Source organism: Equus przewalskii, chromosome 24 (genome assembly GCF_037783145.1).
Source record: "Equus przewalskii isolate Varuska chromosome 24, EquPr2, whole genome shotgun sequence".
Taxonomy (NCBI): domain Eukaryota; kingdom Metazoa; phylum Chordata; class Mammalia; order Perissodactyla; family Equidae; genus Equus; species Equus przewalskii.
Genome location: NC_091854.1, coordinates 8,012,324 through 8,038,984, shown reverse-complemented (window position 1 = coordinate 8,038,984; position 26,661 = coordinate 8,012,324). Strand labels below are relative to the sequence as shown.

Genomic DNA, 26,661 nt, shown 5'->3' with positions numbered 1-26,661 from the left:
GCCCACTGTACAAATGTCCTTCCCTGAAATGAATGGAAACCAAGTGGACGCTTGTGGTTAAAATTTAACTTAAATCCTCAGTTAAAGGAAAACTACTGCTGATTTGGTTTGGTTTATCAACAGGAGAGTTCATAAGGAATTATCATGAGCAAACAGCGGCAGCCACCCCCGTAAACGCATGGGCCTTAGTACTGATGGAGGAACAAGTGAACTTAGCTTCATCCCCTCCCCTGCAATGAAGGGTCCCCCTGGATGGGTCACCTTCATGCGGGGGAGCAGCTGTTCCAACCCCAGGACATAGGGCTGAAGTTAGGGAGTCCGGGGCTGCTGGGGCAGAGGCAGCCCTGAATTCTTCTAGGAAGGAACTCTGGTTTAAACCCAAGTTCCAGTCAGTAGCACCCCCACCCCAGGTCCCTCCCTCTTTGTCCCCCAACTCCTTGACATCTGATCAGATCAAGAAGGTGGGGGAACTCAAGGCCTCCTCAATGCAATGAGGGGCGTTTTAAGCTTTAAAGCTAAGGCTGACTTACATGGATACGAAGCAGTCCCTCTTTCTCTGGTTCACGGTCCTGAGCGTCTCTTTTTTGTTGGCAAATCACCAATGCCACCAGGACACCTGGACACAGTCCAAGCAGACTATCACAGTGACGAGGCACGGTGTGTGGAAGGGAGCTCTGGAATGGCATCTGAAGACATGCTCTGGCTCTGACAAACGAGCCAAGTGACTTTAGCCTTGGCTTACATATCTTTAAAATGAGGGAGTGTGTCTGTTTATTTCTACGGGCCCTTCCAGCTCTAAAATTCTAGGAACATTCAACGCAGATTATAGTTTTATCTATCTGTAGCCCAGTGAAGTACCCCAGTGAGCATCTAAGTGAGGCCAAAGGACAGATATGCCAGAAGGATCCAGCCATAGAATCAGAAACCTAAGAACGCTAGAAGTACCCAGAACACAGCAATCCCCTCAAAGGAAGCTCTGGGTTTCAAAGTGTGCTCAAAGGCGTCCATGGTTCACCACTTGCCATGGGGAGTTATAACCACCAAGGTGGTTTGGATACAAAGGACCATCACTGTGATACCAAAGACTCAAAGAGGACAAACTCCAAACTCAGTTGTTCCAGACAAGAGTCCATTCTAAAGGTGCAGACCCAAAAATAGCTTTACGGTTTACATAAAGGCAGGACCTAAAATAAGATTTTCAAAAAGTCAGATCCTTGGTACTAAGCTCTGCTTCCATCTGAACCCACAGCTGGAGGCCAGGCCTGTGCAATGCAAGGGTGTGCTCTGAAAACTGCCCATCCAACTACCAGGGTCTTTCCTCGTCTTTCTCTGGCATAGCCAAGATAAGCTCACCCTTGCATGGTTCTGCCTGGTAAGGAGGATACTCAGGCAATTAGGCCATGGTGCACGTCCCCCAAGGACAGAACACTTACTTCCCGGCTACTTTTGTTTGGTATGTCTTTGTTTTGGTTTAGCCCTGGCAATCTGGCAGGCAATGTATTTCCAGGGGGAGCTCTGTCCATGGTGTGTATGCCCCAGGCTTGAGGTCTAAATTCATTTTCATAAACAGAGCCCAGTTGCCACAGTGACTGGTGCTAGGAGCAGCTGCTAAATAGCAGAGGTCACCCAGAGCTTTCTTTGGGTTCTACAGTCTGAGGCTCTCTGTTCTTACATCTCTGTGAACATTGGGTCAATAGGAGGGAGCTGCAGTCCCGTAAGCCAGTACTTCACGTAGGAGTCCGGGCCCTGAGGAGGAACTGTCAAGCAAGCTCCTAGAGAACAAGTGTGATTTTAGGTGGGGCCCAGACCCACCTGACAGATCTCAGCCTGGGGGCACAGGAAGAGTAATTGAACAGAAGGCGTGGCAACTTCCTCCCTGTGGTTTCCAGTCCCCAGAGCAGTGAGGGGGGGCAGGGCCAGAGCTCAGTGCAAAGGGAAGGATCTTGGAAAAGTGAATGTGGAGATAGCCTGTGAAGCTTCTGAATCGTGTGCCAATCAGATGCTTTCTCCCTTCCCTGTGAAGGGAAGACACCATTCTGCCCACCCCGTGAAGGCAGGACACCATTCTCCCTACCCCCACAGCAGGCAACACATCGTACTTCCCACCTGGCACATCCAAGTGAAAAAAAAAACCTTCTGGACTGTAGTCCCAGAGGTCTTTCTAAGTTAGAAACCATCACTATTGTGTTTTCACCTTCCCAAGGCAACCCCGCCCAAGGCCACAAGATCTGCCTGACTGGTGTTAGACGCTGAGCAGGTGTGAGGCAAAACTGGTACCTGGAAACACGTGTGCCCCTGCCCATCTCCCTGGTGGCTGTCCATTTGTTAAGATGAGTAATAGTTGCCTTTTACTCTGAAAGTAGAGCTTCTGTCCTCAAGATAGATGCTTTCAGACAAATACAGCTATAAAAAAAGAGATTACTCTATAAGGCAGATCCTCTTGGCCCTTACAAAACCAACTCACCTTGGCTGGGGCCCAAGAAAGCTACAGAATATAAACGAGCCTAAACCTCACTTAACATCTTTCAGACCCATTCCCATGTTAACAACATGGAAGTAATAAACATTCTTTGGCCCCAGTGCCAGTTCCAGAGACAAGTGATCATTTAAAACTTAAATAAAATTATGGTTTACCTTCCCAGAAACATATGCTTCTGTCTTTACCAACCATGAGCCAATTAGACTGCTACAAGGAGAGGAAAATGGGATGAAAGTTTCCTAATTCGGCAGCGTTAACTCAAAGGTAAAGCTGAAAAATTTGGATCAAACATGCTTTGCAAACAGGACCCAAATGTTTTACACATTGGATGCTTTTATGTTATTCCCACCACTGTAGTTTATCACGGGCCAGAGGGAATCCAAACAGTGAAGAAGTTTGTCCTTAGGCAAATAGTTTAATAATTTAGACTTCAAAGACTCCATATTAACCTCTGTTTTTACAAAGTAATGCATTATTTTTGCCTGCTGAACATCAAAAAATACCTCACAATTTTTAAAAAAACTAAATCCTGTTAAAATGTAACAGCCAATATATTTTAAGAAAAAAAGAAGCATGTTCAAAATCTGCTTCATTCTCTACAGAGAAAAAGTGATAATAAAGACAACATCCACGGAATTTGGTTAATGTACACAATTACTAAAAAAACTTTTCCCCTCAAAACCGTAATTTTCATCTATTTTTTCCTTTTTTTTTTTTGCTGAGGAAGATTCACCCTGAGCTAACAACATTTATTGCCAGTCTTCCTCTATTTTCTATGTGGGTTGCCACCACAGCATGGCTGCCAGCAAGTGGTATAGGTCCGAGCCTAGGAACCACACCCAGGTGGCTGAAGCAGAATGTGACAACTTAACCTCTAGGCCACAGGGCTGGCCCCTATTATTTTCCATTTTGCCCATGAACATTGTGAATCTAAAAATGGAATAAAGTAGTTTTTTACCCCCTTACTTAGAAATTCAACAAAATTAAAATTCCAAGTAAAAGTATAGCTTAGAAAATTCAAAGTGATTTCCTTATCTAACTAGTCAGTACTTAAACTTCTTTTCCTCAGAGCAGTTCTAGTTCATGATTAATGGAGCACCCTAGAAATTAAGTCCACACCCCACACAGGGAAGTGTAAATGGAAGCACAGCCAGTGGTCCTAAATGGGAAAGAAATTTGCAGATACTAAAGTCATCATGGAGATAAATAATCAATATTGCTTTGAATTTGTATAGGGACTTAAATTTGCAAAGTTCTTTTATCTATTTTCCACTGTATTACTCTCAAAATATCCACATTTGACAATAATATTACTAACTGTGCAGTGCTTACTATGTGCCAGGCTCTCTTCTAAGCACTTTATTTGTATTTATGTATTTATTCCTCAAAACAACCATAAGATATACCACTATTGTCTCCATTTTACAAATGAAAAAACTGAGATACAATGATGTTAAGTAACTCACCCAAAGTCACAAAGTTATTGACTTCATAAGTTATTGACTTAATGACTTAGTCAAACGATTAAGCCAAGGCCAGCCTGCAGAGAGGGTGGAACCTGGACTAGAAGGCAGGAACTAGCCTTCTGGTTACAAAATCCAAGGGTGATTCTGCCCAGAGAAAATGCTGAATCAAGATATCCCAAGCAACATGCCGATGGGTTCTGACCTAAATGTGTGTCTTCGTTCTATAGAAAACTCAGCTACTGGCACATTAAAGAGAGATACACACACCAAAGAAAAAAGGAGGCTCAGATTTCCTTCATTATCTGTTCAAAGTTCTCCACCAATGTCATTTTAATTGTACATACGTTTTCTACAACCTCAGATAGTCTTCGCAAATTACCTAAGAAAAACGTTTAAAGCCTTCAAAAAAAGGAACTATTTGGACATTATACGTTGGAATTTTCACTACATTTTTCTCCTAGATTATAATGTTTTGATGGCTTTTTACAACTCATGTTTCTGGCAAACTTGTTTCATTAGGGCTCATAGTAGAGCTAAGCTCATGTAACATCACCCGGGCTACAGTCTGAAGCTGCTATCCAGCTGGGCTGATTTAAAAACCCAATTCTGATGGCGTGGTATCCCTCTCCCTGCCTTTGATAAAATTAGAAACCTTTCCTTCCTTTCTCAAAAATCCTCACATAGCAAAACAAAAAAGATTACTTTTTTCTGAATGCATCTGAAAGTTGCAAATAATAACAGATACTTTTCCTGAGATCTCATTTCCTGTCCTCTGATAGGTTCTCCTTTGACTCAGGCCCAAAGAATGGGCTGTGACATACGAGTGAAAGTGACATTTATTTTCCTGCACTAAACTGAAAATTTATTCCAATTCGAGTGTTCGCTCTTTAATCCCATCATTTGAATATTGAGCATCTACTAGACCCCAAGTTCTTGTAGCTGCTAGAGATTCATCACTGAACAAGATAAGAAGTTTCGCCTCTATGTAGGAGAAACAGACAATAAAAAAATACAGGAGATCAGGCCTTTAAAACCCAAAGGAGTTCCACCTCCAGGAAAGGACATGTACAACAATGCGTGGGGGTGTCTTATAAGAGTGGGGCCCAGGGACCCAGGCACTGCCTCTCCCCTCGCTGGCTCACAGCCCTACCACAGGCTCACGGGGACAAATCTTTGCACCAAAGGTGTTCCCAACTAGTTCAGGGAAACTCTATCTACAAACAAGAGCCTTTCTTCCTTTACCAAAAGGGAGCAAAGTCCTTTGAGACCCCTCAACTTTGACATACACTATCTGGTCACTTTTAGACAACCCTGAATTGTCCAGAATCCATCTTGCTTCATTGTCTCCATTCAGATGGGTTATTTGTTGGCCAAATTCTATGTAGCTCCACGGGGCAGAACTAGGGGCTGAGAGTAGAGGTTACAGCCAGGTGGATTACACAACCCCAGGAAGAATTTTCCAAGAGTCAGAGATATTTTAAACTCGAGCAAAGGCTGAGGGCTCAGTCAACAGGATATTAGAAAGGTGATTTATGTATCAGGCTGAGTTGAACCAAATAATCTCTAAGGATCTTTAAAATACCAGCAACATACCACAAATCTAGAACTCTAGTTTGCTCTATGAATGCAAAATCTTCCCAGATGTAACTTTTCCTAAAACATTACTTGAGACTAATGTTGCTAATGAGATAAAAATTCAGATGTCATGAAGAAATAAGCAACCTAAAATATACCACATCTTAACTACGCAATAATTTTAAAAGCACACGAATACTGATAGCCACCTTTTAGCAGTGCTTATAAAGTGCCAGGCAGGGCTTAGAGCACTTGAAGCATGGTATCTCATTAAATCTTCAGAACAACCCAGTGAGATGGACACTATGATTATTAGCTCCACTTTACAGACGAGGATACTGCAGCAAACATCAGTTACACAGCTCCTTAATGGCAGACCTGCATTTGCACCCAAAAAGCTGGCCTCAAGTCTGTGCTCTGTCACACTATCTCAGTAGGGATTGGAGAGCATTTTCCTCTTAGACTGGGTTACGTGAACATCCTAAAATAGTTAACTACTTAAAGGAATCTTTGAAATCAATGATCAATGCAACTTTTTTGATGTAAAATAATCATAAATTTCTGTTCTAGATATAATACACACTAAATTTGCCTTACTATAACTTCCTAAATTGTAGAAGTGCTCAGAAAGTTAACTCAGGTTCCAAATTTTATTTCCAAGTAGTAGCTTAAACGCTACAAGAATCTGGCTCAAAATCAGTTACAACATTTTCCTATGACACTATAACAAACACACACTGCATTAGATATTTATATTTCTGCTAAATATCAGAGATGCCCAAATTGGTGATTATGACAGAGCTGGCCCTCAACTGTGGCAGTTTCCATTACAAAACCCACTTTACAGGAATGCAGGATCTTGTTTAAAAACTGATTTAGACTGATACTTAACATGACAATACATATTGGCTTCCCCTCTTCTTTTGTTTCCTCATTTTTAAAAACTTAGCTTCAAGTCTCCTTCCATTTAAACTAAAAAAGGAAAATGTCAGTTCCAAAGTTTAGGATTCCTAATACATTCCAGCTGGTCTTTTTTCTTAAGTCTGTATTTGTAAATATTAATAATGTATAGAGTCTTAGTAATCAATTTTTTTAAAACCAAAGTACCAAAATAAATAATTAATTATTTTCATAAGATTATAAGTAAGTATATAATGTACATACAACCTAAGCTTGCTTCAATATAGACATCGGTGGTGTATTAAGTGGTATATTTATTTTAACAAATAAAAATGATTTATGGAAATATTTATAAATATTCACACAAAATAAGATTACACGTACACACATACAGAGAACATAAGACAGGAGAAAAAATCTAGGATATCATGCACTTTTTAAATTGTGATACATGTAAACCAACAAACATATTCAGCAATAATTTAAAATCGGGGTTTTTTTGCTCTTTATAGTAAAATCCAATCATAATTAAAACTACAGTTTTTTGAAGGGGACAATGAAAGAAATAATTTCACAGGCCCAAAAAAATCAGAACAATGCTCGCAAATCCCTGCCTCACAACCATTACCATGTCATCCCTCTAGACATGACCTTCTTCACCGTTACCCTTGCAAATATCACCCTCTACAAATTACCTGTCCTGCTCCATAATGCTTGTGCTGCCAAGATGGCATCTTTGATAGCAACAGTGATTTGGAATCATAGAATTTGGGAACTGATAGAAACCTGAAGATCCTTAGGCCCATCTCCCTCATCTGCCAGGTGAGAAAACTGAAAGGAGATGCTGAGTGAGCGAGTGACCTCCCCCAGGGCAAGTCTCCTAGATAAAAGCCCCTCAGTGACTGTTCATCTGGGCCAGAAGACAAGATCCAGCACCACCCCCCCCCAAAGATATCTCTTCTTTTATTCAGAAAACAGCAGTTCTGAAACTTTCTGGTCTTCGGATCCCTTTAGGCTTTATAATTACTGAGGACTCCAAAAAGATTTTGTTGATATGAGTTATAGCAACCAACGTTTACCACAACAGAAACAAAAACTGAGAAACTTTTAAAATCATTCATTCATTTAAAATCAACAAGAATAAACCTACTGCGTGTTAATGTAAATAGTATCTTTTATGAAAAATAACTATTTTCTGAAATAAAACATAATTTAGTGAGAATACCATTGTTTTACATTTTACAAATCTCTTTAATGTCTGGCTTAATAGAAGACAGCTGGGTTTTCAGATCTACTTCTGCATTCAATTTGCTGTGATACAGTGTTCTGGTTGAAGGAGATGAAGAAATCTGGCCTCACACAGATGCAGTTGGAAAGGAGAGGCAAATCTCGATAGTCTTTTCATAGACTTAGGGCTATTTCTCCTTTGATACTATACCTAAACTCAGTAAATAAATAGCTATTTCTTAATGGTTAGTTGCAAAGTGGAATCTAACTCACATAATAAGCTTTTCATAGCTTGTCACATTAAAATCCTTTGCTCTCCCCAAATTATGGAGTAATTACAAAAGGAACAATAGTAACTTGATAGCAGAGAATTCTGGTAGACACCACTTTAACCAAGCGATCAAGGTTTACGTCACCAGTAATAAGACACATCAACATAGTGTAATCCCGATTTGATACCCTAGGAAGGGCACAATACCCCTGCAGTAACCTTCCAAATAATGCACAACCTCAATGCAATCAGAAGAAAACATCAGATAAACCCAAATTGAGGGACATTTTCCAAAACTGACCGGTACTCTTCAAATGTGTCAAGGTCACTAAAAGACAGAGAACTGTCATAGATCAGAGGAGACTAAGGAGACATGACAAATAAACGCAACGTGAGATTTTGAGTTGGTGCTGGAACAGAAAAAAAACATTAGTGGAAAAATCAGTGAAAACTAAGTGAAATCTAAATAAATTCTATACTTTAGTTAATAATATTGTACCAAGATTAATTTCTTGGTTTTGATCATTGTTCTATGGATATGGAAGATGTCACCATAAAGCAAAGCTGTGTGAAGGGTACATGGGAACTCTGTACTATTTATGCAACTCTTTTATAAGCCTAAAATTATCTCAAAATATAAAGTTTTTAAAAATCAACTGCTCTGAGGCCAGCTCTGTGGCATAGTGGTTAAGTTCGGTGTGCTCCACTTTGGCAGCCTGGGTTCACAGGCTCAGATCCCAGATGTGAATCTACACCACTCATCAGCCATGCTGTGGCAGTGACCCACATATAAAGTAGAGGAAGACTGGCACAGATGTTAGCTCAGGGCCAATCTTCCTCAAGAAAAAAAAAAGAAGAAAGAAAGAAAAGGAAAAAAGTGGAAAAAAAATCAATTGCTCTATCTTGCACTATTAAGATGTGAGATCTTTTACCCACAAATGCTTTTGTAACATCATGGCTTGGTCATCTGGAAAATAATGGTTCACTGAGTTATGCAAATATGCCAAATGTTGACATATTTCTTATTCAATATTTTTAAAAATCACATTTGTTAATATCTCCATTAATCTCATCAATAAAGTATTTAACTATTGAGAAACTGCCATGGTCATTGTGATGGATATAAGTTTTCCAAATTTTTAATTTTTGCTTGAAAAATAAAATTTTATCACTGGCAACAAATACTGTCAGTTGTTTTCCTTGAAATAACAGGCTCACTTTGTTCATTTTTGAAAAATGTCTGCCAAATACTGAAGTCTGGATAACCATCGTTTGTCTGTCAGTTGCTCTTTCAAGTAAAACCGTATTCCATGAAAAACAGACCCGTCCAGCTCGCAATTAAAACAATCGCACAAGTGCATTTCCTCAAGACACCCATTGTTCTCTGGAAAATACAAGTGCTACGTGCATACTTCCCACTTCATCCTACAGAACAGATATGTATCTGAGGGTTTTTACTGCTTCATCGAGAACATTCTTAAATGAAACGTGTGGCGGAGAAGCACTGCCTCCATCCTTGCTAAGGCACCAGCTGTTTTACCCACTGTTGCTTTTACACCATCATCAGTGCAACGTTCACTCAGTGAAAAAGACAAAATCTTAGAATTATTATAAAAATAGTTCTAACCTCACAGATCTCCTGAAAGGTCTCAGATCCATGACCACTTGAGAACCACTGGTTTAAAAGTTAACTTTCAGGGCTGCCTCACACTGTCATGGTTAAGTTTGGTGCGCTCTGCTTCAGCCACCCAGGGTTCATGGGTTCGGATTCTGGGCATGGACCTACACCACTCGTCAGCCATGCTGAGGCGCTCACCCATATACAAAATAGAGGAAGACTGGTACGGATGCTAGCTCAGGAACAATCTTCCTCAAAAAAAAAAAAGTTAACCTTCAGCTCCTGAATGAAATATACCACGACTGCTTTAGCCAACATAGCGTTCTAAAAAGAGTCTTATGCTGAGCTTCACAGAATTTTTCCCAAGAAGCAATAGCCTCCTGCTGTCAAAGACTGCTAGCAATCTAGTGACAGATCACGTACCTGTCTTCAAATCAACCACCACGGTCACTCAGACACTGCTTTATCCAAGAATCTAAAAAGAGAGACCCCTCACCCAATCTTCATGGAGTAGCCTTCACCCCAACACTGCCTCTTTCCCCAAAAAGAAAATGCATTAAGATTCAGATTTATTATTTTAGCAAGACTGTTTCTCATTATTGCACTCTATGAATGAGACAGAGACATAATTATCGATTTATTCAATAAATGTTAAGCACCCACTATGTGCTGGGGACTGGGGATCTACCAGTGGACGGTCCCTGTCCTCTCCCTCAAAGGTCACAATTAAGGAGGGACAAAGAAGACATGGACACTCCTCTACTTGGGAATTGTCCTGTATATGGAAAAGATGCACCAGAGCAAAGGCAAACTGCCTTGACTTTTGTGGAGCTTACACTTTAGTGGGGGAAGATAAATAATAAACATAATAAGTAAATTATAAACGTGTTTTAATGTGATAAGTGCCATGAGGAAAAAAACAGAGCAAGATAAGGAGTGGGAATACAGAGCAAGATAAGGAGAAGTGGGAATACCAGAGTTGAGAGGGATTATATAATTATTATATAAACAGGGTGGTGAGGGTGGGACTGAGCCCAGAGGTACCACACAGAGGAGGAAAAGCAGGATAGGCTCTCACTTCGCTGTTTCTGGGTTCTCCTGTTTCCCCTGAGCCCTGACCCTCAGGGCCACCACTACCTTCCTTGAGGATTCATGCTTACCCTCCAACTTCCAACTAAAGGCCAAGTCACTTCCTCAAGAGGAGCAAGGTCCTTTCCATCCAGGCTCCAGTAGCCCTTCAGCCTCAGGTCCAGCTGCTCATGTCAAAGCCGCCTGAGGCCTGGCTCAGCCAACAGCTCCTCCACCACGTCCCAAAGAAACATCCCGCCGGCCTTTTCCGTGCTGGGAGCACACAGCTAAGCAGAGAACTCCCGCTGCCCCTCATAAGTTTGTTCTAGCTCTCTTTCTTTTCCTAAACATACAGATCCTCTAAATAAAGACTAACTTTTTGAAGACCTACTCTGTGCCATAAACTGCTGGCTGCTTTACATGGACTTCATCCTCCTAACAAGCAAAGGAATAAGTATAATTAGCAGTATTCTATAGATAAAGCAAGAGACGCTCTGAAAGTCATAAACTTGGGACTTAAATTCAAATCTTCAAAACAAGAAAAAAAGAAGAGTTCTTTATTCACAACCTCCTCCCAAGCCCAGCAGTCCCACTGTACCACTTTGGTACTTCTATGGTTCCACTCTGAGCAGAACACATGCAGAATAAAGAAACCACGTGTTGACAGAGTCTGACTTATCTGCAACGCTGTATTCCAACACCAGATCTGACTTTTGCACCAAAAATATGCCTGAGTAATAGATTTGCAACTTAAAAGTCTGGGTAAATATGCTCACCATGCTAACATTTTCAAAGAATACTATTTTCAATAATTTAAAATAAACATGACTCTCTGACTTACATATATTATCTCATTTATAATCCTCACAAGAACACAGTGAGGTAGGTACTGTTGATACCTCCATTTTACACACGAGGATGCTGAGGCTGTGGTCATGTAGCCTGTAAACAACAAAGCCTGGGCCTGAACCTGTGTGTTTGAATCCAAAGCCCGAGGTCACAACCACCATACAACCCTGACTCTCTGACTTTAATACGTCTCTGTCAAGACTGGACATTGTGGTGGAAAATTACTTTTCCTAAATAAAAGTGCAAGAGTCCGACAGAGTCACTGTCCACCTTGATAAAGTCCTCAGGCACTCCTTACATTTGGAGGGTAAAATCTCTACAAAATCCTCTAGTTACAAGTTCCAAATAAAGCTTCACTAGATTGTGCAGCAGCAAAAGTCTGCCGGGAAAACCCAAGGACCTGGCAAAAGGGCACAACATTCAATCTCTGGGTTCTGAGACTGCCCCTAACTCTGACCTTCAGTCCAAAGGAACAAAGATGGTCATTTTACCACAGAGAAGAGAGGCTATGGCTATCCCCTGCTCAGCAACACCAGTGTGAACCTCAGCTAAAGAGCATATTTCTTCTATTACACACTGAGCTTGGAGTTCCTACAACTTAGAGCAAAGCCAGCCAGGCCAATAACTCACTTTAGCAAGTGGCCTTAGCTATCTGTGACTGAGCTCACTCACCAGAGGGCCAGAGGGAGTATTCGTTTTCATCATTATTAATGAAGAGTAGTTTGATGAAGAAAGAATTACAGCTCTAAAACAGAGGTCTCCAACCTAACTCTAATGAAACAGACATGACAAATATTGTTCACATTTGGACACACTATAGTCTTCAAAACAAATTATTGAAAACTGCAAAAGCAGTGCTGAAGGAAATTAAAGAAAATCTAAACAAATGGAGGGGCATACCATGTTCATGGATGGCAAAACAGATATGACACACCACAGATACTGTGCACTTTTCATCCTATCAATGGCGATCCTAACCTCTCTTTCTCCCACTCAAATATATTTAAATGCAAATAAACATGGTTATTTTAGGATAACCTTAAATTTTGCTTTTACCTTTTTAAAGAAAATCACTCCTTAAAGTCATCAATTTAACTATTAGTTGCAACATTGTTCATGATAGCTTACAACTTAACTGGGATATATCAGTAAATCTTGACATTGTGGCACAAAGTTACTTTCTGAAATAAAAGTGCAATGAGACTGAAAAAAATAAAGCAGCAAAGAAAAATCACAGTCATTTATTGGTGCAAAGGTTTTATTCCCAACTTTAAAAATATCTTTTAGGATCTCTCACAGCTCTGAGATCTGCATTCCTATCAACTATCAAGTTGCCTGAGCACTGTCTACAGAAAGGGTTAAAAGCCCAAAGCTGCTACTCCAGGCCTGCTGGCCGAGGAGGGGGCAGGTTGCCCAGGGCCTCAGGACAGCCAGCCTCACACAGAGTTAACAGAGACCGCTCTGCACTCAGGAATAAATTCCTCAACCAGCACATACTCTCCTGAGGTTTTCACGTAAGCTTTTTCCAATAGATTCCAAGCTGAGTAATAAACATAAATAACAGACTTTGTTGGGCCTTCCTTGAGTTCAGGAAGATCTGACAATATCACGAAATAGTTCAGCACAGTCCTCTGAAATTTTTCATTAGAATTCTTTTCTCCTGAATCATGTTAATAAAGCACAATTTGGCCTGGGATTCGTACGTAACTCCTTACTCACAGGCGGCTCGAGCCCAGAGGGACGGGAAAAGACTCTGAGGTCTGCCAGTAGGAGGCAGGGCCAGGCCCAGGAACTGGAAGATTTCTGGATGGATATTTTCAAACAGAGCTATATACTGCTTAGAAAACAGCTCCCTTACATAACACCTGATCAGCTCTGAGATATGTCTGAAATACTCTTCCCTACTTTCATCTTCAACTATCTACACTGCTCTGAGTCACCAGAACAGGCAGTTGGTTCAACAAGCCTCAAATCCCTCTCATCTTTAAGGGGCAGGGACTTCTATTATTTTTCTACAATTTATCAGATTGAGCTAATTCTAGGTATTATGACTTTATAAGATATGTCAAAGGTAGCAAAATAATGCAAGCCTATTTTTCCCATTCATACATACAGTACACCCTAAACTTAAATTGGCATGCACTTGATTTCAAATTGAGACTTTCGAACACCATTTTCCAAATGCAGTAGCAGTTGGCTGCCCTGGGCCAGCTAAACAGAGGAAATGAGGAATCTGATTTGTTTTAAGAAAAAAAAAAAAAAAAAACACTTTAAGGCCTGATCCTGGTGCCTTTGAACATTTAACACTTAAAACCTGAATTGTTTCATAACAAACTAGAGCTCCCTTTCCTCTCTCTAAGAAGAGGCCCTTGGGAAGTATTTATTTAGTTAATGAACGTTAAGTAATTGTGTTTCTCTCACAAAACAAAAAACAAACAAAACTAGAAGATGTTCTTTGGGCTCCCTAGCTCGGCAAGGTCCATATGAGCTCCATCAGCCAAGAGCCTGGAGCAGTAAAAGGGGAATTTAGGGAACAGTATGGCCACAAGCACTTCTCCAAAAAGAAAAACAACTCCCCTCTTGGCCCAACTCCAAAAGGCAATTGAGCCTTCCAGGCTAATCTCTGAACAGCCTCTCTGCCAACTTTCTCCTACAGGCATTAGGTTTTTCAGCACAGGCTTTGCAAACCATCTAAAACAATTAATTAGTGCTTTTGAATTCACCCCGTACTATTAATGAAACATTGCCAGAGGGCCTTTGATAGCGTATTTCCAGAGCTAATTAATGGCAAAACAGAGGACACAGACTCCCCAGGCACCAGAGAGGGCCAGGATGGGACCTGGCTAGTGACAGTGAAGCCATCCTTGCAGACATCCTGGGGTGACAAAGGTGGGGGGGCTGCTGAGGTCAGGCCCTCTGAGTCCTCCCTAATATGCCAGACCCTGCCTTCAAATTATATAATTAGCAAGCTCTTGAAGTTTAAACTATTCTTTCCCCCAAAGACATTTTTTTCTTCCAATGAGTGGAAACTCTTGATTTGATTGATTCTTAAAAAGTTTGGCATTGCTTCTAATCCAAACCTCCATTCCCCAAAAGACTGGTTTAAAAGAAAAAAAAAGATGCACAGTAGTTTTAAAAACTAAATACTAAAATAAATCTCATCCCCAATTTCCCTTCTTTCAATCAGGGTCCTGTATAATCCAAGGTTTCCCACTCCCATAACCTCAGTCATGTGGGAAATCTTTCTATTTTTTTCACTATCTAATGCCACACAAAATTCCAGACTGCTCCACATGCATGGCCAGCAAGATAAACACATTTTTGGGAGGCCCAGGAAAAAAGCTATCGGGGGGACGAGAAGTAAAAATGTTGCTGCATTCCTCTGGACTTTTCTGGTCCAATTTCAAAAACAGAACCACCACCACCTGGGGCGTGTGGCAAGCTCCAGGGCTCTGCTTAGGTTGCTAACTGTCCACCCGCCCTGCGGCCCCATGACAGTGATGAGATCTGAGAAAGCAAATCAGAAAACCTTATAAACTACTCAGTGGCAAAATAATTAATAAAGGTTATTTGAAAAGATAACTTTTCAGGCACAGAGGTTAAATCTACTCAGTGTCTTATCTTGATTTTTAGCAAATACAGTGTCGGGGTGCTTAAAAGAATACCAATAACAATTTAGTGAATTTTTTTCAACTTCTGAATAACTGTTAATTTTTTTTTAAAGTTCTAGCCTAAAGTTCTAATTTTAAAGTTCTAATTTTTAAAGTGTTTTAAAAGAAGTCTGATTATAAGAATGAAGTGGGAATCAGCAAGTAAAACAGAGTTAAAAACCAGGACAGCTCCAGGAGAAATGAGGTGTGCCCTCCTTAACATTAACCTTTTTTTAACCCTTTGTTAACCTACCTCAACTCTGCCTTTTATCCAGTCAGCTGGCACCATCCCTCATTATCTAGAGTCTCCCCAGCCACAGTTGCCTGTACCAATGGCCCCACGCTCACTGAATCAATACAAGTCTACTATCTCGGTCTGTTAAGTCCCAAGGCAAGAAATGGGAAAAAGCAAGAGGCACATAAAGGAAAAACTGGAGGGAAATTCCTTCTTTAACAACTATGAGGACTGTGTCAAGGTACAGCCCCAGCTAATAAATAACAAAGATGCACCTGGGCGCTGCAGGTGCGCCGCACTCACAGCTGAGAGCTAAGGGTGTCTGTGGAACTCACTCCCTCAAACCAATTTCCTCTCCAGCACATGGATCCCTCTGGCCCAATGGAGTTTACTGGAAGGTTTTCAAGGTAGCTGTTTCAAGGGCATGCTAAAACCAAGCTCTTTTATGACAGTAAGAACTTTCTAGAAGGTGTTTGCAGGTTCTGTGTTACAAACGGTGCAGTGAGAAAACAGATGATCTATGCTGTCAAACGTGGTCCTCAGACCAGCACCATCAACATCACAGGGACCTGTTTAACAAGGTATAATCTGTGACCCATCAAGACCTTCTAAAATAGAATCTGCATGTTAACATGACCCCTGGTGATTCGCACGCACACTGAAGTTTAGAAAGCACCGGTGTAATATCTGTCTGTTTATAACTTCCAACTCCAAAAGCAGGTTGGGTACAACCCATCCTCAGGCAAAATCAATATGAACGTTCCTATTATAAAACATATTTTAAAGCGATTATTTTCTTTACAGAAAAAAACTGCTATAAGTATCAGGCTCCTTGCTCACATTTAACATGTAGTCTAATAAAAACGAGTTTAAACACAACACATTTATTTATGATGGAAAGCTGGATGCAACTGTATTTCTCTGAAATTCTCGCTTTGCTATGAGAAGCACTTTCGCAAAAGGTGGTAAGACCCTCAAAATCCATAACCCTGAGAACAGACCACCGGGGGAAGGGAAACGATGAGACCTGGACATCAGGAGAGTAAGTCACTGGGGAGAGAGGCTCCAGGCTTTAAGACTGATTTTTCCTTCACAGTGCAAAGAGGTTTTCTCTAGATGGTGTATGGGGTTGTTCTGTGTTTTAAGATACAAAATAGGGTTTTCAGATACAAGCGGTAACTATCTTTACTATTAGGTTATGGCACAGTATTCCACTGATATGATATATGTCTTTATCCCCTTTCCTCCCCAAAAGGAATAAATTGAAAGAAAAATCACAAAATCATTCTTAACTTCATAAGCTTATCTCTCCCAAGGGTCCTGCCTTCTAAACTCTGATCCTGGCCACCAACATCTCTTGCCTCAACGATTACAGTAGCCACCAACCAGTATTCCCAACTGCACCCTTGCCCAGCAGTCTGTTCTCAACACAGCAGCCAGAGTGATCCTTTTACAACACCCTTCAGATCATATCATTCTGGTGCTCAAACCCTCCAATGGCGCCATCTCACTCCGAGTAAAAGGCTTACTACTTAAAACGGCCTACAAGGCTCTATGCACACATGCTCCCCAATTAACTCTGTGACTCTCCACTCTAGCAGCCACCTGGCCCACTTCCTATTGCTTCAGCAGCTTAGCAAACTGTCACCTCAGGACCTTTGCAATTGCTTTTCCTTCTGCCTGGAATGCCGGATCCCTCAGATATCCACTTTGAAGGAGGTGGACTCCTTCAAATCTTTGCTCAAATGTCATTTTCCGAGTGAGGACTTCCATAATCACCTAACTTTAAATTGTACTCCCCACTCACAAGCCCTAGGCCCTTTGCTTTTTCTCCATTGAACCTGCTAAAACACGCCTAATTTTTTTGTTTCTAGTCTGCGTCTCCCCACTCGAAGGTAAGCTTCATGAGGACAAAGATTTTTGTCTGTTTCGTTAACTGCTATGTCTCCAACACCTGGAATAATGTCTAGAATGCTCAATAGTGCTTATTGAATCCATCAATCAATTAACACTTTGGGAAACTCAACCACGTTAGAGGGTGGAAAAAAACTCATTGTTCTCACGAACTCCAAAGTCTCCCCTTTCTGTGCCTCAGAAGCTTGGCAACGGACCTGAGACTTGGTGGGCACTCAAAGCTTTCTGACCTCATCTAAACATAGCAGTTATTTAAAAGTTGAAAGAAAAGGTGCAATGATAAATGGCTCTTTCCTCAAACTCAAAAGGAAGGGGAGGGTGGGAGCTATATGGCATTCTGCTTCACCATGCGGCAACGAAACAACAGCGCTGGCACACACAGATGCCACTGGAAAAGTTCAAGAAAGTGCTACAGCAGCGCCCTGGCGGCACTGACAGAAACTACAGAGCCGGGGCCGCTCCAGAGGCTGACGCTCCGCTCTCCCCTCTCCTGAGGCCTATGCTACCTGAGCATCCTTTTGGATGGGGCAGAAGGGTAGGAGGGAAGAGAGGCGTTACTCCTGGTGCCTCTAATCCATCATCGAGACCAGGACTAAGTCATTCACGCACGTGAGGGGCATGTGTGAGGACAAAGGGAAGCAACACACGGGACTTAACACAGTTTTAATAGAACTTTCTCCTTTTGCCATAACTACCACTTCTCACTGGGTGGTTCCCTTCATTACCAACAGAAAGAATAACTTTAAAAAAAAAAAAAAAATCAAGGGGCCGGCCCAGCGGTGTAGTGGTTAAGTTCAGCACATTCCACTTCAGCGGCCCAGGGTTCACAGGTTCAGATCCCAGGCGTGGACCTGCGCCACTCATCAAGAAAAAGAGGAAGATTACCTCAGATGTTAGCTGAAGGCCAGTCTTCTTCAAGCAAAAAGAGGATTGGTGACAGATGTTAGCTCAGGGCCAATCTTCCTCACCCCCTCCCCCCACCAAAAAATCAACATTTTCCTTTGAAGGTGGTAAGATTGCCCACATTCCACTCCAGCTTTTTTTTTTTTTTAAGATTGCTAAGAGTTGGCAGGATAGGGCAGGAGAATAGCTGGGCCCCAGTCCCTAGAGCACCTGCTGCCTCATCCTTGGAAGGAATATTCTGAGAGCAAGTGTGTTTTTAAGCTCTCTAGAATTCCTCCTGATTTATAGTGTCCTCTCAGGGAACAAAAATATGGCTATACGGGACTTCAGGATAAATCTTTTTTAGGCTACTCTGGCAGAAAACATTTTAAAGAAAATGAAAGCCAGAGGCTCACACGGATGCAGTGCAAGCTGGGCCAATCTTCCGAGAGGGACAGGTGCCTCAAGGCCTGGATGACTGCGCACAGGCCCGTCCTGAGGGAAGGCCTGGTGCTGGAACCCTTCCCAGCACACTCCCTCCTCCTGCAACGCTTCCAAAACCAGCACTCGGAGCTCGGAGCGCTATCCAGGATCCAAGGGGGCCCCGGCGTAAAAGGGATTAGTTATCAAAGCAAACAAGCTAAGAAAGCCTAATTTCCTACATACATAAGGTGTGAAAGTACACGCCATGAGCCATTCGAGAGCTGTGTGGGCACACACACAGCTCTGTCCTGATGGAAATGTTGATCAGTGTTTATAAAAAAGACCATCACTGGTGTCCTGAAAGAATCCAAACAAATCAGGAATCCAGAAAGCAGGGTGACAATTAGACAGTTTAGGCCAAGGCTGCAAAGCAAAGAGAAACCTGGGTTCTGCTGACTTATCTGGCATGAAATCTGCGTATAATCTTACTCACATTCTTTCTTACACTATATGCACATCTGGTTATTCAACTATCTATTAGTAAACTCTCCTCGCAAACGAAAAAAAAAGGCCTCTTATTAGATATCATATTCCACCCCACATACACCCAATCCAGGTCCATGCAGAGCAGGGGGATGTTCGAAAAACAAACACCTTTTTTCTTGACTACTGCTAACTGGCCCACCTGTGTATGTGTGTGTTTACTGCTTCTGTGCAAAAACATAAAGCGGGAAGGACTTCATAATGCTTGAGTGTGCATGGTATCTCCAAAGGGAACACACCTAAAACGCAGGCCACTCTATCCACTCTGGGTCTTTTAATATGGTTCTTCGCTCTTTCAAATAAACAGAAAGTTGGCACTGTGTGATAGCTGGCATCACAATCAAATATCTTTTCACTATGTATCCAAAAGTGGAATTAACACAAAGTGGTTATAATAACCACCTAAAAACAATAATCATCACAGACCAAACCAACTAGCTGTGTCCAGAGATTTAGGGGTTGGCAAGAGAAGGCCTGTTGAATTTGCTTTGAACCTTCAAGTCCATCCCTCCTCTATCCTTTACATTCCCGGGGGGCAGCCCCCCGCTCCCGGCACTCTCCCTGCCTTCCTGCCATTATGAGTAACAGCCTCTGATCACTCACTTGGCAGATAGGAGAAAATGATGGCAGAACCACCTCTGTGGTCCTCAGGCCATTCATCTCCAGCCCAAGAGAAAGAGTGCCAGCTCCTTTTGGGCACATAACAGAAACAGCATGAACCCTGAACTTGCTGCCACTCTGCAAGTTACTAGCTGTATGACTGCACATACATGGCCATTTTAACTTTTCTAAAAATTGATCTGTGTCTTATTAGATACTACACCTTTCTTCCCTAAGCCTCAGTTTCCTCACTGGTAAAATGAGTATAATAATAATAGTAGGACGGGTGGCAGTAGTAATAATTACAAAAAAACAGTAATAATGAGAAATACCTACTCACTGGGTTTCTGTAAGGATTAAACGAACTGATACGCAGAGAGCACCCAGTCGAGTGCCTGGCGGGCACTGTTTTCAGAGGTGCTAACAGGTGCACTGGAGCAAAAAGACCGTAAGACTTGTCAGTGCATCTCGTCTGCAGAAGTGTGTTGACTTTTGGTTTCAACGAGAGTTGAAGCATCTTTCTAAATTACTTTTTCTAAGTTCCATTACTCTCATTCTAGAAATGAAGAAAACAACACTTGCCTACCCCAGGGACTGCTATGAGAACCAAATGAAATATTAAATATAAGAGCATTTTGAAAACTATAAATATAAAATGATATTATTATTCGTTTAGCTTCTCCCCAAGGCTGCCAGCCTGTCCTGTTCCAAACCAAGTATTATCCAGTTGGTATCTCTGCTTGCTGTCCCATGGACAGAGTTCAGAGCTTACTTAGCAGGAAAATAGCTCCAGCTAAAAATATCTCTATTTTTCCTTGCTGTGGATTATACCCAGGTACATCCAGTAGAGATGAAAAGAAATGTGTTTGCTCAACAGAAATGTGTGTGCGGGTCGTGGGCAAGCCTCCAAGAGGATGATCAGGCCCCAAATGGAAAGAGTGGACCATCCCACGAACAGCTCGCGGGCATGGAGGCCAGCAATCTCGCTGCAGAATGCACCCCAGCAGTACCGCTCTGACCTGACACAAGGGGCCAGTGCCTGCAGACAAGTCCATCACTTCCAACCAAGCAAATTTCCCTGAATTCTGTCTGTGTGCTCTTTTTCCCGTTATTAGGGCTCCTGGGAACACAGCCCTACCTAACTCTGGTGAGCCTCAGAGGCAGCAGTTAATATTTTTTAAAGATGTGTAGCGGAACAGTTTTCAAAGTGAAAACTTACGGAGCCTTAAACCCACAGGAGCAAGTATTTATTTTTTAAACTTCCTACTTTTCTGAGAGAGATTACAGGATCTAAGATAAGGTGCCAGAAACCTAGGGTAATTTCTAATCGGGAGGCATTTAGGGTCCCTACACAGCTCTTGTTCACCAAGAGCATGGCCCTCCCTCCCCACAATGCTGTACAATTTCCAAGGAACGAGGGAGGGAAGGAAAACGCATGAGTTTTGTCAAAGCATCCGCTAACCCTGGGCCGTGGCTGGCTGCCCCTTGCCTACTTCCCCCTCAGCCACAAGCAGAGAAGGAAAGGCTTTCACTGAAGGCCCAGCCAAACCCATGGGCTGGAACAAGCAGTCTCCTACTATTCTAACTTGGGCTCATTTCATGTGCTGCGCTGTGCTCTGCCCCTCGCTGGCTGGGTATCTAAGGCAGGCCTTTTCCAGCCTTCGTCCCTTCTGCTGCCAAGAACTCCACAACAGAACCTCACGGCCACGTCAGTGAAGTCAGAAAGCAAATCAATAAGGCCCATTACTTGAGGGTCCTTCCACTCTGACAACTTACGTACATCTCTTCTGAGGCCAAAGGGGTTTAATCTGGTTCCAGGGTATCTCATGGGTGGCTCCTCAATCAAGCGAAGAGGCTCATTCATTCCACACTGAGGGTCTCCTACACAGAGGCTCCAGTGGGGTGGTGCACGGGCTGGACTCTAGAGCCAAATTGCCTGGGTTCAAGTCCCAGCTCCTCACTTAGTTACAAGACTTGATGCAAATTATTAACCAAACTGAGTTTCAGTTTCCTTGTTTGTAAAATGCAGATGATGATGATAATACTAAGACCCACTTCATAGGCTTGTCTCATAAAGACAAAACAAATCAGCTGGCAGAGAGCAAGGCATTGACAGAGGTCAGCCGATGTGCCAGGCACGGTCGTCTTTGAAGGCCATACTCTCAGCCTCACTTTTCGAGGCCACCGTTTGAATTTTAAGCATAAACAGCATATGACTTTGGCTACAGGGGAATGGAAGAGGAGAGAATCCAAACCTCAAAATGAAATCCGCAGGCCTCGTTCTGACATTCAAGTTCCTCCACAACCTGCTTGCTTCTTTCCTTCCAAACAGCCCTCCTGCCACGCTCCCGGACCAGTTTTCCAGGGCCTCCATTCGCCACAAAAACAGCAAGCGCCCAGGTGCCATGTACTGTGCTAGACACACTCCTCCCACACTGTCAACCCAACACCTTCCCCTTCCTAGATTCTGCCCAGCCTTCGGAACCGAGCTCGGGCCGGGCGCTCCCACAAAGCCCTGCCCGGATGCTCTAACCCACCTGGCGGCCCCTTCCAAACGCTCTGAGGTCTTCGTGCTTTTACTGGGCACTCACCACACACTGATTATTTTGTTATATAGTTATATTTTATTTGCCTAACTAAGGTACAAGCGACTCAGAGGAAGGGATGAATCTTGGATTTCTTTGTATTTTCCTAAGTGACTAGTACTTTGCTTTAGCAGGGACTCAGAGAATAAGTGATTTACTTGATGTTTCAAGAGGGCACAGCTAGCACACAGCAAACCTATTATCATTTTTTCTAAACAAATACCCTTGCGATCAGTACTCCCTCAGCATGTAGAGACTTAAAGGCTCAATCTGCAGACCCAGACAAAGTAGGTTTAGGATTAAATCTGCCACTTATTAGCTGTATGACCTTGAGGAAGTTACTTAACCTCTCTGTGCTTCAGTTTCCTCATCTATCTATAAAACTAAGGATAGGGCTGGCCTGGTGGCAGTTAAGTTCCCATGTTCTGCTTCAAAGCCCGGGGTTGGCCAGTTCAGATCCCGAGGGCAGACATGGCGCTGCTTGTCAGGCCATGCTGTGGCAGGCATCCTGCATATAAAATAGAGGAAGATGGGCACGGATGTTAGCTCAGGGCCAGTCTTCCTCAGCAAAAAGAGGAGGACTGGCAGCAGATGTTAGCTCAGGGCTAATCTTCCTCAAAAAAAAAAAAAAAAAACCTTTGTTTTCCAGTTTGACCCAGGCATCAATGAAAGCAGAAAATTCTGCCTCAAACCCATCAGGTATGATTATACATCTTGTCATCAAAACAGCACATTTTCCATCAAGTCGTTTCTCTTTTTTTTTTTTATTACTTTTCAATGAGATTTTAATTAAGATCAGTTTTAACGCACAGGCTAAAAGGCAAATAACTCTTCAATCATGAGACAAAATGAAACTGCTGACAGAGAGAATGGGCAGTTCAAATTCATACATGGCATTCAAAAAACAAAAAGTGTAGTAACTTTCTCTCAAGATATTTGCAACAAGGGGGACATTCTGCTTTCCAATCTCATAAACCAAGTTCTGCAAACTGGCTTTCACTCAGTCACTCAGGGCCTACATAGGACTCCTGGTCTGAGTCTACTGGAGCCGTCACTGTGGTCTGGCTTCCTCAGCAGAGCACAGAGGTTAAGAGCATAGATGTAAACCTGGCTCCTCCACCTCCTAGCTACATGACGCTGTGCAACTTCTCTCTGTATCTCACTTCATCATCCGTAAAATGGGAAAAATAATCACACCTATCTCAGAGTTGTGAAAAGAGCTCACGAAATAAGGACATATTCACTCCTTGTTATACTCTATAACTGTTTAGCCAATGCCTGGCTGTACTGCACACTCAATAAATGGTAATTATCATCTCTATCATCTCATCTGTATGTGAATTCAATAGCCAAAACCAAGAAGCTAATCATTTTTCAAGTCAATGCATTTCTTGTTGAGACCAGCCAGATTCTAGAACTGGTCCAACAAATTAGTATTATGTAACTCATCACAGAAGAGACATAAAGCAAATTACAATAAAACAGAGCAAATTAAGCTTCCAAACGTGTTAAGTAAGCCTGAGTGTGAACACTAAGCTGTTGACCTAGGGGACCTGATACTCTTACTTAAGCAACAATGTTCCAACGGAGTCATTTGCTGCTTCTCATCTCCAACCTCACACTCAGATGGCCTCCAGGAAGCACAGTGTATTTCTGTACTTTTTTTTAAAAGTTACATATTAAAATATCTGAAAGGGGCAAAATTAAAAACCTCCTAAGCAGCTTATGCCAAGAGCGTCTCCTCTATCTAGAAAATCTATTTATTTCGGAATAAAGAACAAAAAGGCTTTCTTGTAATTCTTATTTAGAACAAGAAATTAAATGTAATCTATGCATGTAACAAAATTAAGCTGGATGAAACATTAGCATATTTGGTCTCTACCCATCTGAACACTGAAGGGTGGTTAGGTATCTATGTCATTGACATTAGAATGTCTAGCACCATCTGGTAAAATATAACACAGGCAAACATACTATGTATCTGCATAGTAATCAAACATTTTATTTCTCTGAAGAACATAGATACGTAAGTTTTACATAAACATCACGTCCTAAATTTTTCTAAACTGAAGAGACTGAGGGAAAATATATCCAAAAGAATATAACGAACGTGCAGTTTGTATTACGCAGCTTACCTGCAGTGGCTAGACAGGAACTCATCAGGGCAAACATGGCCACCACATAATGAGAAGCCATTTTTATTTCTCCAAAAGTGGGTCCTGTTCAGTCACCTCAGCCTGCAGTTCTTCAGATCGTAGTCACGATTTGCAAATCAGAAGTGACCTTAAAATCCTTTCCAATTTCCAAATTGCCTGTAAAAATAAACATATTTCAAGAAGAAAACTTAATGCAGGAACTTCTTTTGATAGACACACATTAAAGTGAAATGAAGAATTTCCAAAAAGTATAAGATAAATTTATCTCAACAGCTGCCAAGACAGCACTCAAACAAACTGAGGTGGGGGTGGTAATCACCCAAGAAAGATTTTTATGGCAAATACTTTTGCAAAGACATCTTATTTTTGACATTTTAAATCTTTGGTTTTATTTAAAATTTTGAGAATACAGAAGAAAATCAAGGTGCACCTATAAAATAGCATCACCAGTTATGCTGTGGCACTATAGGAATCCATGCCACCCGACACATGAATTCCCCAGTGCCAACAAGAAAACACAAACAACGCTGATTAGAGACTCAATCTGATGTTACAATGACAGAGTTAACACAAGGATCAAATTAAAATACATTTAGAATCTATCTGAAAAATAAAGAACCATTAAAAGGCAAATTCTTATTTCAACCCGTTTGCCAAGCTTTTAAGAGGAGAAAACTCTTCCGTGTTTCTTAGCCCCCTCTGAGACCACCTGGTTACCGGCAGAGAGCAACCAAAGGTCCTTTCTAAACTTATCCCATCCAGAGCCTTGAATGATGTGTTTCGTGGTGATTTGTTTACCTTGAATCTCCCTCCTATGGCCCTAAAGATTACCTCATTTAGACCCTCCAAAGTATATCTTCCAGCCCTATATCCCCGAGCCTGGCACAACCCACAGAAGTTGGTCAACAAACATTTATTAAGCACCCACTATGTTCCAGGCATTGTGTAGGGAGATGATTCCTTCTCCTCAGGAATAAAAGTCATCCCACAACTGGATAAAGGCACAGAGACGCTGCCTGATCTCAGGCCTGGGAGAGGCAGGATCACGGAGTCTCCAGGAACCATCTCAAACTGCTGGGGACTGCAGCCTTGTGCCCCTCACCCAGGAACTACCAGCCACAGAACCAGCTCGCTGCCTTCAGAAATGAAGCCAGTTCGGGCACTTGTAGATACAGTACAAAACTATAAAAACAATGGCAAAAGGAGTTTCTAATTAAATGGTCCTAGTTTACCTCATCAAGTGTTAAGAGAAAGACATTTAAAATGGCTCTTCGCAGTAGTAACACTAATTGCCTATCAGAAGGAGGGAAATAGGGCGACTGAGGGATACCGGTGGGAGGGAGGGAGCAGAAGCCTTTTCACTGAATTCTCAGTTGGGTTTTGCAAATATCACCTATCCAGACATAATAACATAAAGCTCTAACTTCAAAAATAATTTTTAGACGTGCTTTAAAACTAAATTATTATACATGCAGGAGGCACTGTGGTTCAATCTCGGTATATGACAGTGATTAAAAGCCTACTATGAATAAAATATGGATTGTAACGGCAGCTCAAAGCCTGCCTCTGTGTGAATCCACTCTGCCACCTACAAATGGGTGACATGGGGCAGATTACCCTTCGTGCATGAACCTATCGTATGGGCTATTAGGAGGATTAAATGAATTAATATACATACAGTGCTTAGATCAGTGCCTAGCACATTATAAGTGATGAATAAATGTTAGCTATTATCATCACTACTTGTCCATTCCCTCTGAGGTATGTTTATACCAATAAAGCGGAGAAATTAGGGTGTGGTTATTTACGTAATTCTTAGCTACTGTAAAACCAGTTCAATCTTCTGTTTACTGCAAAATAAACATTACAAAAGATGCAAAAAGGAGATACGCTAAAGAGCGGAATCACTAAAAGAACAAAATTGCCAGTCAAGTTGAGGCACAAGTCATTGGGGGCACAATGGTCTTGTCTCAAAAACTAATTACGGAGAGAATTTTGGAAGCTATGAAACTGACTTCAGTCATCCCATGAGGTCCAACCTTTCTGTGACCATAATTCCACATCACCTCAGATGAAATGGAAGTGTCCTCTGTTAACTAAAAAGTCACTGACAGCAAAGAGAATTTGGCTCTATTTTTTTCCCTTCAAAAAATTAGATTTCCTGAATGGACTGATACGGAAAACCCTCTTGAAAAGAACACACTATTTCAGCAAGAGCCA

General features: G+C 41.9%; 1 protein-coding gene across 8 annotated transcripts in view; it reads right to left on the bottom strand.

Moving 5' to 3' along the window:
- Positions 1-26,661, bottom strand: part of TGFBR3 (transforming growth factor beta receptor 3) — a 187,351-nt gene that overhangs the window by 141,204 nt on the left and 19,486 nt on the right. For all 8 annotated transcript variants that reach the window (XM_070592193.1, XM_008524419.2, XM_008524420.2 and 5 more), the window contains exon 2: positions 24,421-24,597. In XM_070592193.1, the coding sequence (XP_070448294.1) occupies positions 24,421-24,481 (61 nt within the window). In that variant the 5' untranslated portion in view covers positions 24,482-24,597. The remainder of the gene's footprint in view (positions 1-24,420; positions 24,598-26,661) is intronic.